The following is a 15,581-nucleotide window of genomic DNA, read 5'->3' on the forward strand; positions in this document are numbered from 1 at the left end:
AATTGGCTTTAATTTATTCACCTACTCATAAATTATCACTAAATCGACTGGTCTACTTACCACAGTCAGTCAAAGGGAGACCAGAAGACCAACACGACACACATAGAGCTGCTGACGCCATGGTATCCACCGAGTCGAGTCTTATCTGGTAAAGAAGAGGAGAAGAATTATACAGGTAGTCAGGTGTTAAATGTCAGGTAGAGAGAGAGAGAGAGAGAGAGAGAGAGAGAGAGAGAGAGAGAGAGAGAGAGAGAGAGAGAGAGAGAGAGAGAGAGACGAAGGAAAGAGAAGCTGAGAGAATTGAGAGAAGGAGATGAAAGAGAGTAAAAAGTAAAGAGAAAATGTTATCTCTTTTCCTCCTGCCCTTCCCCACCCCTTCCTCCTCCTCCTCCTTTCTTCTCCTCTTCACCCCCACCAATACACAATAGCAGTATATCATGTAAGGAAAACATGAACCAATACAAACTGACATAAAACACAAAGGAAAAAGAAAAAAAAACGAAAGAAAACAAACAGGAAAAATATACCAAGTTTATGGAATATTTTGGGATAACATCAGAGACACGAAATATGACGGTGAAGACAGAGAGACAGAGAGAACAAAGAGAGAGAGAGAGAGAGAGAGAGGCAGAAAAGACAGACTGATTGACTAAGAGAGACAGATAGATAGACAGTTATTCAGAAAAACAGACAGACAGACAAATTATCATCAGAAGACACAACGAATATCTCATCCAACTGCACTGCCAATATGAGATCGATATTAACAACCAACACTCTACAACCATGCCGATGTGGTGGTGGTGGTGGTGGTAGTGGTGGTTGTTGTCGGTTGGTGTTGTTGTTGTTGTGGTGGTGGTGGTGGTGGTTGTTGTCGTGGTTGGTGTTGTTGTTGGTTGTGGTGGTGGTGGTGGTTGTTGTGGTTGGTGTTGTTGTTGTTGTGGTGGTGGTGGTGGTGGTGGTGGTTGTTGTCGTGGTTGGTGTTGTTGTTGTTGTGGTGGTGGTGGTTGTTGTTGTTGTTGTTGTGGTGGTGGTGGTGGTGGTGGTGGTGGTTGTGGTGATGGTTGTTGTGGTTGTGGTGATGGGTTGTGTTTGGTTGGTGTGGTGGTGGTGGCTGTTGCTGTGTGTGGTGGGTGGTGTTGTTGTTGTCGTGTGTTGTTGTTGGTTGGTGGTGGTGGTGGTTGTTGTTGTTGTGGTGGTTGGTGTTGTTGGTGTTGTGGTGGTGGTGGTTGTTGTTGTCGGTTGGTGTTGTTGTTGTTGTGGTGGTGGTGGTTGTTGTTGTTGTTGTTGTTGTTGTTGTTGTTGTTGTGGTGGTGGGTGGTGGTGGTGGTGGTGGTGGTGGTGGTGGTGGTGGTGGTGGTGGTGGTTGTTGTGGTGGTTGTCGTTTTTGTGGTGATGGTGGTAGGTGGTGGTTGTGATTGTGGTAGTTGTGGTTGTAGGATATTATCAGGAAAGGACTGAAGGAGATTAAAGGAGTAAGGAGAAAGAAAGGAAATCAGGCAAGGGTTTCTGAGATACCTTAACCTAACCTAACCACACCAGCAGTCTGAAGAGTTAACAAGGTGGATTAAGAAAAGAGAAAAAAAAGAGAGAGAGAGAGAGAGAGAGAGAGAGAGAGAGTTAAAACATCACATCCACACAATCTATAATAATGTTGACTTTTTTTTCTCAATAAACACAAAATTATATTCTAACATTTTAACATCAAAGATCATTTGATTTTAATACATTATACTCAACTGCACCAATGATAACAAAATCTCTCTCTCTCTCTCTCTCTCTCTCTCTCTCTCTCTCTCATTGCACGGCTTTCCCCGCCGCTGAGAGTTAAATTACAACCATTTATCTACATTAAGCAACACGACGTTTAAATCATCCCGGCCACCTAGCCTACACTCCAGCATTGAATCTTCCCGCGTTGAAAATCTTCCAGCATTGATTTGGCGACCCTACGGCGTTGAGATTCCACCCCCCTCCCCCTCCCTCCCTCATTTAACGACACCAATACCAGCGTTGAATTGCCTTGTTCTTCAATTGGCGACTCAAAATCGGCGTTGAAACCCCCCCACCCCCCAAATTGGCGAACTCAACGCCTATCACAGTTAAATGGGAAAATAGTCGTTCTAACCGATCTATTTCATCACTAATACAGGTAATAATCGTTCAGTGTTATTTACCTGTTGAGCAGTATATTTCGCCACACTAATTAGTCAGTCCATGGCATATTACTTATTAATCCATCAAAGCCAATCATTTCAATGGTAATATTACGATGTAGTGGTCTAATAGGTCAATGAAGGTCACACTGTCATCACCCTGTAACACTGTCATCACTATCTTACACTGTCACCACCCTATAACACTGTCATCACTATCTTACACTGTCACCACCCTATAACACTGTAATCACTATCTTACACTGTCACCACCCTATAACACTGTCATCACTATCTTACACTGTCATCACCCTGTAACACTGTCATCACTATCTTACACTGTCATCACCCTGTAACACTGTCATCACTATCTTACACTGTCATCACCCTGTAACACTGTCATCACTATCTTACACCGTCATCACCCTGTAACACTGTCATCACTATCTACACTGTCACCACCCTATAACACTGCTCATCACCCTGCAATACTGTCAATACTATCTTTACACCGTCAACACCCTGTAACACCGTCATCACTATGTTACACCTGTCACCAAATTCTATAACACTGTCATCACTATCTTACACTGTCACCACCCTGTAACACTGTCATCACTATCTTACACTGTCACCACCCTGTAACACTGTCATCACTATCTTACACTGTCACCACCCTGTAACACTGTCATCACTATCTTACACTGTCACCACCCTGTAACACCGTAATCACCTTTAAAAATAAAATGACAGTTAATAAACAAAAAATATTACAAAACCATATTAATTTCCACCTAATATACAGAATATAATGGGCGGAATACACTCGGTATGTTTTCTAATCACCGCTGGGAATTGTACGAGTAATTCTCATTCTGTTAAATTTTGCTCGAGGTTGGGTTGGGTTTGAGTGGGTTGGGTTGGGTTTGAGTGGGTTGGGTTGGGTTTGAGTGGGTTGGGTTGGGACTGAGTGGGTTGGGTTGGGTTTGACTGGGTTGGGTTGAGTTTGAGTGGGTTGGGTTGGGTTTGAGTGGAGTTGGGTTGGGTTTGAGTGGAGTTGGGATGGGTTTGAGTGGGTTGGGTTGGGTTTGAGTGGGTTGGGTTGAGTTTGGTGAGTTTGGGTTGAGTTTGACTAGGTTGGCTTAGGTTTTGACTTTGGGTTGGGACTGACTGGGTTGGGTTGGGGACTGAGTGGGTTGCGTTGGAGTTTAGTGGAGTTGGGTTGTGTTTGGGATGGGTTGGTTGGGTTGAGAGAATGGGTTGGGTTGTGATTTGGGTTGGGTTGGAGTTTAGGCTCAGTTTAAATTTGGGTTTGGGCAGGACAGGTTGGGTTTCAGTGGGTTGGGTTGAGTTTGAGTGGGTTAGACTGGGGTTTAAAGTGGGACAGGTTGGGTTTTTGACTGAGTTGGGCAGGTTTGAGTCAGGTTGGTTGGGTTTGAGTGGGTTGGGTTGAGTTTGAGTGGGTTGGGTTGGGTTTTGGTGGTTGGGTTGGTTTGGTGGGTTGGGTTGGGTTTGAGTTGGACAGGATGGGTTTGAAGTGGTTGGGACAGGTTTGGGTTTGGGTTGGGTTGGGTTTGAGTGGGTTGGGTTGGGTTTGAGTGGGTTGGGTTGGGTTTGACTGGGTTGGGTTGGGTTTCTCTATATTTGTCCATACGATAAAGTCAGCCTTTTCTAAAATCCAAACTCACTTACTAATTGACTCGCTTATCCGAAATCAAATTATAAACCGGACTCCCTCACTTATCCGGAATAAAATATAAACCGGACTCCCTCGCTTATCCGGAATAATAAACAAATACATTTCCTAATATCAAAATTGACTCGTTGGTTTAGGTCCAAATAATCCGTTCCTAGTGAAGCACAAATCAGCTGTCAGGAAGCTTAGCAGGTGTGCCGGTGTGAGCAATATTGTCGGTGACCATGAAGGAAGGAAGGAAGGAACTTAGGAAGGAAGGAAGGAAGGAAGGAAGGAAGGAAAGAAGGAAGGAAGGAAGAAAAAAAAAAGAAACATTTCATTTGAGTGAAGTCGACGCTTATTGCTTCCTCTGGTCGACCTAGATCACATAACCTCGAGGCCCACCCACCTGACCATCCGAGCCAGATCCTACACGAAGAACAACTTGATGAGATGAACAACTTTGGAACAACTTTATATTGGAACAACCTAAGGGATTGGGTGGTGTGGGGGGTGGGGGGTGGGGTGGGAAGTGGGGTGGGAGTCAATTTATCACTGTATTAAACTAGGTCTCTTAATTATCAATCCCTCCCCTCCCTCCTTTCCCCACCCTCCTCTTCCCTCCCTTCACCCCCTCCCCTCCCCTCACCCCCCCCCCATTCAACAGCAGTGTTTACAGTGCTGCATTATTCATTTAATTTTGTAAGGAGTTTTACCTTTCCCCCATATGTTGCTGTGTTCTGAGGCGAGGAGTGGGCGTGGCAGCTCCCATACGCTCCCACCCACACCTCCAACCCACACACCTCCAACCCACACACCTCTAACCCACACACCTCCAACTATCACCTCTTCTATCCCCTGCCTCACTTCATTTCACACCCTCCCCCACTCTTACCTTTTCCCCCTCCCTACCCCACACATTCCCTCCCTCTCTCACCTCACCCTTCCCTCACCCCCTCCCTCTCCCTCACCGCCTTTCCCCTCACCATGTTTTCCTCTCATATTTCTTCACCAACTTTGTGTCAACTTCCAGAGAGTCGTGTCTCTTGCAGTCACCTCCCCTTGTTTCGCCTACCTGAAAACATCGTCGGTGCAGGCAGAAGGCAAGCGAACGTACGTCTATATGCAGCAAACAGGACGAGCAAACGTACGCCTAAGTGAATCTTCTATGTTCGTATCATAGTGGGGTGAAAGTGAACGCCAGGCACTGTTGAAAGCTCCTACTGTCGCTGTTACTTACCTGCCACCACTGTCATTGTTACTTACCTGTCATCACCTGTCAAGTCATGATACTACAGTAACGTTATCTAATGAGTCATGAGTCACAAGAATGAAGTTATAACGAAGGAAAGTTGTTATAACGAAGTGCCGAGCTCGACGACTTGACAACACCGTCATCTATCGCTGTCTGGTAAATTTAGGTGGGCGGAGCCGAGAGACGTGTCGATTTCCTGTGATTTAATTGGCTGGTCACTTTTAGGGCGGGGCCTGGAGGATGGAACTGGGGAAACGGGGTATTGTGGATGTAGTGTGGGCTCTCTGCTGACAGTGTGGGTCCCTGCTGACAGTGTGGACCCCTGCTGACAGTGTGGGTCCCTGCTGACAGTGTGGGCCCCATGCAATATGACAGTATTAACGGAGACGCCTTTCAATGGTAAATTAATTAATGTATTTTGTGTGTGTGTGTGTGTGTGTGTGTGTCAATCTCTCTCTCTCTCTCTCTCTCTCTCTCTCTCTCTCTCTCTCTCTCTCTCTCTCTCTCTCTCTCCTAACCCGTATCCAAAGAACCTATCTACTTAAGGTCGAGTCTCAGCGCCATGTAGACACCATTCTGGCCACCATCTCTCGACCTAATATACCATAAATGAAACCCAATGTTGTTCAAGAATCATTTTTACAAGAGGCAACAAAATGAACTTCAGATTACCTCCCAGTCTCAGCCTACAGTGTGTATAGTGATGATGAGATGTGGTGACGTGGTGATGTTTTTAAAGGTCATGTATTATGGTGTTCTTGCTTGTGTGTTTTTACAAGCCATACTCTTTAATTAGCTCTCTCTCTCTCTCTCTCTCTCTCTCTCTCTCTCTCTCTCTCTCTCTCTCTCTCTCTCTCTCTCTCTCTCTCTCTAACCTTCTCCTGGTTCCCTATTTCTAGTAAACTAACCCGTCTCTTCGTAGTTCCTCTCCTACTAGCCCTCTCTTGCTAGTTTATCTTTTACTAGCTGGCCCTTTAACTAGCCCCCCCTCCCTCTCTCTCTCTCTCTTGCTAGTCTCTTTCCTTCTAGTCCACCCTTGCTAGTCCCATCCCAGTCGATCACCCCTCACTAGCCCTCCCCTCCCACACTCCACTTCCCATCCTCACCTCCTTTCAGTTTATACCCCCTCAAACCCATTCCACTCTTCCTCTCTCCCTCTCATCTTCCTCCTCCTCCTCTCACTACTCAACACACTAAACACATCTCGTGTCCACCAACAGATGACCGCGTGAGGGACATTACAACAAGACGGTGGATATTTACGAAGACGTCTCCTCGCCAGAACTCACGCGCCAGAACCGCTATGGTCCACTCTCCTGCTGGTACCAGGGTGACCAAACCAGCGCTCAAAGACGACTGGGTCATTGTTGTCAGATTCAAGATTCAAGGTGGAAGAGTCCAGAACGCCACGGACTGTGAGAACGGTTATATCAAGGTGGGTGAGGATGCAGCAGGTGAGGGTGAGTGGTGCTACAGCAGGGTGAGTGGTGCTACAGCAGGGTGAGTGGTGCTACAGCAGGTGAGGGTGCTAAGGAAGGTGAGTGGTGCACAGCAGGGGGTGGTGCTACAGGAAGGTGAGTGGTGAGTGGTGCTGCGAAGGTGAGTGGTGGCACAGAAGGTGAGTGAGGTACAGCAGGTGAGGAGTGGTGCTACAGCAGGGTGAGTGGTGAGTGGTGCTACAGGAAGGTGAGGGTGAGTGGTGCTACAGCAGGGTGGTGGTGGTGTGCAGGGGGGGGAAGCAGGGTGGGTAAGGTGGTGAGTGGTGGGCCAGGAAGGTGAGTGGTGAGTGGTGCTACAGCAGGGTGAGTGGTGCTACAGGAAGGAGTGGTGAGTGGTGCTACAGGAAGGTGAGTGGTGGGGACAGAGGGAGGTGGGTGACAGGAAGGTGAGGGTGAGGTGCCAGGGGTGAGTGGTGCTACAGGAAGGTGGTGATTCATCACTAGCCAACATCAACTAGCCTAACCTAAACTAACCCTACCTCACCACCTATCCTAGAGTGAGTCGTCCACCTACACGGAAAATAAAAGCGTAACCCCGTAGGCAGTCTTCAGTACAGAGGGTCAGTTAGTTTGTTTGTTTGTGTGTGTTTGTTTGTGTGTGTTTGTTTGTGTTTGATTATGTTTGTTTTAGTTTGTGTTTGTTTGTATTCCATATATAGGTAATGGTGTCTGGCTGGTGGGCAATTTACCTGGGACATTGTCAAGCTGCTGGCTGTGTGTGTGTGTGTGTGTTCTTCTATTCCTTTTCCCTCTCCTTCACCTTCCCATCTCTCTCGGCTCTCCTCCCTGATGCCACCACACTCCTCACCCTGATTCCTTAGTTCAGTGGCAGGTATCAATGACCAAACCATATTTACTCACCAAATTGGAGGCGTTCTGATGATGATGGTGTAGTGATGGTGATGGTGGAGTGATGGTGGAGGAGAGGAATGGTGGAGGACGTGGTCAATACTAAGGATATTCCACTCCTCCAACAACAACAACCACCACCATCACCAAACCCAACCACCACACACCACAAAACCACAACCAACAACCAAATAACACGTATCAGCCTACAACCTCACAATTTTCACAGCTACACTGTACACACAAGCGCCTTCAGTCTTGCGTCTAACACATTATAACAAGGCCATTACGTCAAAGGGTCATTAATAGGACCTCCTGACCTCTAGACTGATCCTTTAACCTCTCAAAAGGACTTTCTGGCTTCTAGATGGCACCTTTAAACCCTCAAAGGACTTTCAGGCCTCTAGATGGCACCCTAAACCCTCAAGCGACTCTAACCTAAACAAACGACCTCTAACCTATACAAATTATACACCTTAACCTCTCAAGCGAACCTCCCGACCAATAATCTCCCAGAGGTCACCAAGAGCCCTAAAACCTCTCAAAGGTGTTTTTCGTCTTAAAAGTTCCTCTGTGTTTTTAGGCACATCACACCTCATACTGAAAAAACCCTAAATTTGCTCCTATTTGGTTCCTATTTGGCTCTATTTGGCCCTATTTGGCTCCTATTTGGTTCCTATTTGGTTCCTATTTGTCTATTTGCCTCTCCTGAAGGTGTAAGAAATGTCTCTACCAATAAAAGGTCCCCACCCCATATAGGCATGTCCTCCCGTTTACAATTACAAATGTTCCAAATAATCTGGTTGTATATTTTGTCCTCCCAAAGGGACCTGGAAATTTTTCTCCCCATCTCCCCATATTCTGTCGTCGTCGTTCCATTCTCCTCCTCTTCCTCCTCTGCCTCTTCTCACGTCTCTAGTCCGGTGTAGAATATTTCAACACGAGAACTTTTTGAAAACCTGAGCCTTCCAGAGAAAGTTGGGCAACGTTATGAGAGAGAGAGAGAGAGAGAGAGAGAGAGAGAGAGAGAGAGAGAGAGAGAGAGAGAGAGACTTATCTTATGTACCCTTTAACCTGTTGTATTTTCTCCCATTATCTCTTTATCCTTTACCACCTCTCTATCTCCCATGTTCCCTATCCTTCCTCTTTTCTCCTCCCATGTACCTACACTGTGCTCTTAACAGGAAGCCATTCACCAGAGACTAAGTGGCTGCCCTGCTCTAACCAAAGTAATGTGTGTGTGTGTCTGTGTGTGTGTATGTGTGTGTGTGTATGTATGTGTTTGTTTGCCTGCTTTGTCCTCCTGCCCCTCCCTCCCCAACTCCCACCTCCCTCTCCCCTCCTCCTCCCCAACTTCCCCCCCCACCTTGACAGTTTACTCTCGCCTCTGTAAAAAAATAATAGTTTGTTTTTATTGGTTTTTGTATCACCTGAAAATTAGACACCTAAGCTAATCTAACCTAACCTAACCCAATCTAACCTAACTTAACCTAACCTAACCTCACCACACCACCACCAGCCACATCCATCATTACCACTACTACCACACCACACTCCCACACTACACCACCACCCACCCACAGCACCACACTCCCACCCTCGAACCACATCCCTACCACACCCTCCCACAGTACCACACCACACCCCTACCACACTACTACACGACCACACCACCACCCTCCCAGTACTACCACACACCACCACCACACTCGAAACACATCCCTACCACACCCTCCCACAGCACCACACCCTACCACACCAGAGGCTCCACCCGCAAGCTATCAGCCGGTCGTTTGTGGCAGAGGCTGGGAACTGGTCACTAAAATGGACTCACTGTGTGGTACTGCTAACGGATTCTAATTCACCGTGAAAGCGTTGATTGTGGCGTTGATTGAGGCGTTGAAGCGTTGAAAGTGTTGTTGAAGCGTTGATAGTGTTGTTGAAGCGTTGAATTAGTGTTGTTGAAGCGTTGATAGTGTTGTTGAAGCGTTGATAGTGTTGTTGAAGCGTTGATAGTGTTGTTGAAGCGTTGAATTAGTGTTGTTGAAGCGTTGATAGTGTTGTTGAAGCGTTGATAGTGTTGTTGAAGCGTTGATAGTGTTATTGAAGCGTTGATAGTGTTGTTGAAGCGTTGATAGTGTTGTTGAAGCGTTGATAGTGTTGTTGAAGCGTTGATAGTGTTGTTGAAGCGTTGATAGTGTTGTTGAAGCGTTGATAGTGTTGGTGAAGCGTTGATAGTGTTGTTGAAGCGTTGATAGTGTTGTTGAAGCGTTGATAGTGTTGTTGAAGCGTTGATAGTGTTGTTGAAGCGTTGATAGTGTTGTTGAAGCGTTGATAGTGTTGTTGAAGCGTTGATAGTGTTGTTGAAGCGTTAATAGTGCTGTTGGAAGCGTTGATAGCGTTGTTGAAGCGTTGATAGTGTTGTTAGAAGCGTTGATAGTGTTGTTGAAGCGTTGATAGTGTTGTTAGCGTTGATAGTGTTAAGGAAGCGTTGATAGCGTTGTTGAAGTTGCCGATAGTTTTACGGTAAGCGCTGATAGTGTTGTTGAAGCTGCCGATAGTGTTGTTGAAGTTGCCGATAGCGTTGTTGAAGCCGCTGATAGTGTTGTTGAAGCGTTGATAGTGTTGTTGAAGCGTTGATAGTGTTGTTGAAGCGTTGATAGTGTTATTGAAGCGTTGATAGTGTTGTTGAAGCGTTGATAGTGTTGTTGAAGCGTTGATAGTGTTGTTGAAGCGTTGATAGTGTTGTTGAAGCGTTGATAGTGTTGTTGAAGCGTTGATAGTGTTGGTGAAGCGTTGATAGTGTTGTTGAAGCGTTGATAGTGTTGTTGAAGCGTTGATAGTGTTGTTGAAGCGTTGATAGTGTTGTTGAAGCGTTGATAGTGTTGTTGAAGCGTTGATAGTGTTGTTGAAGCGTTGATAGTGTTGTAGAAGCGTTGATAGTGTTGTTGAAGCGTTGATAGTGTTGTTGAAGCGTTGATAGTGTTGTTGAAGCGTTGATAGTGTTGTTGAAGTGTTGTTGAAGCGTTGAATTAGTGTTGTTGAAGCGTTGATAGTGTTGTTGAAGCGTTGATAGTGTTGTTGAAGTTGATAGTGTTGTTGAAGCGTTGATAGTGTTGTTGAATTGTTGAATTAGTGTTGTTGAAGCGTTGATAGTGTTGTTGAAGCGTTGATAGTGTTGTTGAAGCGTTGATAGTGTTGTTGAAGTTGAATTAGTGTTGTTGGAAGCGTTGATAGTGTTGTTGAAGCGTTGAATTAGTGTTGTTGAAGCGTTGATAGTGTTGTTGAGAAGCGATAGTGTTGTTGAAGCGTTGATGAGTGTTGTTGAAGCGTTGATAGTGTTGTTGGCGTTGATAGTGTGTTGTTGAACGTTGATAGTGTTGTTGAAGCTGAAAGTGTTGTTGGCGTTGATAGTGTTATTGACGTTGATAGTGTTGTTGAAGCGTTGATAGTGTTGTTGAAGCGTTGATAGTGTTGTTGAAGCGTTGATAGTGTTGTTGAAGCGTTGATAGTGTTATTGAAGCGTTGTTGAAAGTGTTGTTGATAGTGTTGTTGGCGTTGATAGTGTTGGTGAAGCGTTAATAGTGTTGTTGAAGCGTTGATAGTGTTGTTGAAGCGTTGATAGTGTTGTTGAAGCGTTGATAGTGTTGTTGAAGCGTTGAAAGTGTTGTTGAAGCGTTGATAGTGCTATTGAAGCGTTGATAGTGTTGTTGAAGCGTTGATAGTGTTATTGAAGCGTTGATAGTGTTGTTGATGCGTTGATAGTGTTGTTGCTGATAGTGTTGTTGAAGCGTTGAAAGTGTTGTTGAAGCGTTGATAGTGTTGTTGAAGCGTTTATAGTGTTGGTGAAGCGTTAATAGTGTTGTTGAAGCGTTGATAGTGTTGTTGAAGCGTTTATAGTGTTGGTGAAGCGTTAAGTAGTGTTGTTTTGATAGTGTTGTTGAAGCGTTTATAGTGTTGATGAAGCGTTAATAGTGTTGTTGAAGCGTTGATAGTGTTGTTGAAGCGTTGATAGTGTTTGAAGCGTTGATATTGTTGAAGCGTTGATAGTGTTGTTGAAGCGTTGATAGTGTTGTTGAAGCGTTGATAGTGTTGTTGAAGCGTTGACTGCAGTTCTGTTGATTTTGGCGTTAAATAACCTAATCCAGCGATACCACACCTGACACCACAGCCTCTACTTCTGTCACCACCTCCCAGGAAGGAGAGGGGGGAGGGGGGAGGGAAGGAATAGAGGGTAGGAAGGAAGGAGGGGGGAGGGAAGGAGGGAAAGAAGGGAGGGTAGGGGGAGGGAAGGAAGGAGGAGTGGAGGAGGGTAGGAGGGAAGGAAGGGTAGAGGGAAAGAAGGGAGGTAGGAGGGAGGGTGATGCTCTTAGTCTGGGTTGGTTATTGAATCTAAAGGAAAATATTTTCTCGACCTCAGCCCAATGATGGTGTGTGTGTGTGTGTATGTGTGTGTGTGTGTGTGTGTGTGTGTGTGTGTGTGTGTGTGTGTGTGTGTCTCAGTCTGATGGTCCACTTGTCCCATTCCACTTTATCCAAATGCACCACACCTCTCAACACTTCTCCTCCTCCAACATGGCTCCTCCAACATCCCTCCATCCTCCTCCCTCCAACATCGCCCCTCCAACATGGCTCCCCTCCAACATGGCCCTCCCTCCAACATCCCTCCATCCTCACCCTCCCCTTCAACATCCCTCCATCCCTCACCCCACCCCTCCAACACCACCAGAACGCCCGGGCTGAGGAAAGACTGGGGGAAGGCTAGGGAAAGACTGGGGGAGGCAGGCTAGGGGAGGAGGGCTGGGACAACTCACCTTTAAGAGCATTAATTAAGAGACATGGGATCAGTACCTGCACCAGCCCACCCCCCATCCCCTCCCATCACTGTACATACATAACAACACGATCAGCTTAATTATTACATATATTCTTTCCTTGTTTCTCTCTTACGTAACGACCCAAACGCTATACTGCAACTAACAAGCATCTGATGACTTTGTTATGATTGGTTGAATTGCCGCATCATTTCTTGGGTATAATTGCGTTGATTGGTTGGCAGACGAACGCGGGAATGACAAATACAGGTCTTTAGTATTTCATCTATTCTATTTATATGATGATGTTTTATGAGATATTAACTTTTCTATGTTGATCTCTGATAATTTTCGCAGTTGGGGAAGCAGAAATTATCCTGTGAAACTCTCTGGTGACGTAAATATCATTAAAAAGAACGAGAAAAATTACAAAAATCTCACCGTGGTGGGTTATTTGCGATGATGAGCTTAGGCATCTTGTTTGTGTTTTCTTTATAATAATGTTATCGGAGCGTTTCACGAGCTAATTATTTACTTCACCATAAAATATAAACCTTATTGCCTCATTTACAAGACGAATTTGTTCATTAACTTCAGCTAACTAGAATTGTATTATATTAAGTGTAAGGCACCTGTCACCTGGCCTTTTGATCTGACGCCCTCACCTGTGTAGCGATCATGTGTGAACCTCAGGTAAAGCGCACATTGTCACTCCCTCGCCTGATGGGAACACTGGCAGCCTCTCCACGCCTCTCTCTTTGATACTTGACGTTAATGAGTTCACTTTGTTTGTGTTGGGTGTGTGTACAGTACCTGGCCTGTACACACCCTGGTTTATGTCTCGTGTACTGCATTAAACTTCCACACAGGTTTTCTTCTTCTTTCCTACCTGAGAATTTTGTGGGTTGATGTAGAGGTTTATGCCTTCCCTGGCCTCGCCTGGCTCACACGACACTCAGTGAACAGTTTACGAGTCGACCTTCGTGTCAGACGCCTCCGACACTGAACTACATCTAGACACACACACACACTGGCTGAGGAGGCTACCCACACCCTTTCTTGTTGGATATTAAGGTACAAATTGAGCTTTTAGTACGAGATGACAACACTGTGTTCATGTTACCAATATAAGATAATAATAATAATAATAATAATAATAATAATAATAATAATAATAATAATAATAATAATAATAATAATAATGGATGCCTCTCGTGATCGAGGATGGCCCAATAAGGGCCACTAGGCGTGAATTTGTTTAAGGTGTAAGCTGTCGCCAACCAACAACCACCCCCTAAGTTAACGGTTGCATGACCCAGTGTCAAGGAATAGTCCGAGAAGACCGGACAACTCGCCAACCGCACTGGCTAACCATTACCCAGATACGATCCACAAGTCGATTAACATCCAGGTCCCCAATTACTGCTAGGTAGACAGAGGCAAATGGCGTAAAAACTTGCCCATAGTTTCACCCTGCCCGAGGATCGAACCCGGGTCCTCCTCTCGCCATTAATATAAGATAAAGACGATGTAACTCTCACACATCACCAGGGAGTCGAAAATAGACACAGAACACCTTTCAACTTGAGGTGGGTCATGGACTAACACAATATACCTTCCCTGTCTTGGCTATATATTCCATGCTAATCTGTATACAGGTGTTGCCTACATACATGCTGAACCCATTATGAATTTGTATGTCGATTTTACTGAATACCTATCCATCTATCTATCTATCTATCTGTCTATCTATCTATCTATCTATCTATCTATCTGTCTGTCTGTCTGTCTGTCTGTCTGTTTACGTCGTCTTGCCCAAACAGTGTCCTTCGTAACTGATTATTACACCACACCTGAAGTTTATATCGGCGTTGCCAGGTGTGTGTTGTGTCTGAGCAGATGTGTTATGACTCAGCAGGTGTGTGTGTAGCAGTATGTGTCAGTGTGAGAGGTGAGGGGGTGTGGGGGAGGGTGGGGGAGAGGGGTGGAGGAGGGGGAAGGGAGGGAGAGAGGGTGTAGCTACCTATGTTAAGAGAGATAGTGAAGTGTATAGAGAAACCACACCTTATATACCAGAGTAAATAAATAAGTAAATACGTGTAATGAGGTGACATAAGGGTGTGACACAAAGGAAATACGCGTTATGAGAGTCTGTGTGTGTGAGTCAGGTGACATGAGGGTTTGTGTGTGTGTGGGCCCAGGGTGACATGATGGTCTCTGTGTGGGGTGGTGGCGCATCAGGCCCTGCTGTCATCTTGGGTCTTGTGTGGGGTGAGGGTCCGGCCGGCCCTTAGCCCTGTTACACTGTACACACAGCAAGTATTGGGTTACCTTATTCTGTCTTCTCTTTCAGGTCCCGTCTCCCTCTCTACCAGGTCCCGTCTCCTCTCTACAGGTCCTGTCTCCTCCTACAGGTCTGTCTCCCCTCTCCTGAGGTCCTGTCTCATCTCTACCAGGTCCTGTCTCCCTCTCTACAGGTCCTGTCTCCTCTCTACAGGTCCTGTCTCCTCTCTCAGGTCCTGTCTCCTCTCTACCAGGTCCGTCTCCTCTACAGGTCCTGTCTCCTCTCTACCAGGTCCCGTCTCTCTACAGGTCCGTCCCTCTCTACAGGTCTGTCTCCTCTCTACCAGGTCCTGTCTCCTCTCTACCAGGTCCCGTCTCCTCTCTACCAGGTCCTGTCTCCTCTCTACCAGGTCCCGTCTCCTCTCTACCAGGTCCTGTCTCCTCTCTACCAGGTCCCGTCTCCTCTCTACCAGGTCCTGTCTCCTCTCTACCAGGTCCTGTCTCCTCTCTACCAGGTCCTGTCTCCTCTCTACCAGGTCCTGTCTCCTCTCTACCAGGTCCCGTCTCCTCTCTACCAGGTCCTGTCTCCTCTCTACCAGGTCCTGTCTCCTCTCTACCAGGTCCTGTCTCCTCTCCTTCACCTCAGGTTTAATCATTGATGCCGAAACTCCATTTATGGGGTAATTACTTTGGCAGTATTGATACGTAGTCATAAGACAGGTGTGGTGGTGATGGTGTAGGTGTGGTGGTGATGGTGTGGTGGTGATGGTGTGGTGAAACTATACCAAAACATATATTGAAGGTGAACTACAAGTATGACGAAGACAGAAAAAATAATCCCACAGATGTATTGACGCAGATGTTTTTGTTGAGCAAAGTTGTAACAGGTGTTGACAGGTTGTCCTACACTACCCAAACTTTGCCTCAATGTCCCATCTGCCTGCAGGACCAGCCGGCCGGAGATGTCCACTAGCTTCTTCACTTACAAACTTCCAAGGCTGATGTGTGTGTGTGTGTGTGTGTGTGTGTGTGTGTGTGTGTGTGTGTGTG

General features: G+C 46.1%; 1 protein-coding gene across 1 annotated transcript in view; it reads left to right on the forward strand.

Annotated features, from left to right (window-relative positions):
- LOC121853126 (cubilin-like) overlaps positions 1-15,581 on the forward strand; it is a 56,021-nt gene that overhangs the window by 9,986 nt on the left and 30,454 nt on the right. The window contains 4 exon segments of the mRNA XM_042347067.1: positions 4,865-4,978; positions 5,400-5,485; positions 6,313-6,414; positions 6,416-6,521. Coding sequence (XP_042203001.1) covers positions 4,865-4,978; positions 5,400-5,485; positions 6,313-6,414; positions 6,416-6,521 — 408 coding nt within the window.

This window comes from Homarus americanus, unplaced genomic scaffold, assembly GCF_018991925.1.
Source record: "Homarus americanus isolate GMGI-L3 unplaced genomic scaffold, GMGI_Hamer_2.0 scaffold32871, whole genome shotgun sequence".
NCBI lineage: Eukaryota > Metazoa > Arthropoda > Malacostraca > Decapoda > Nephropidae > Homarus > Homarus americanus.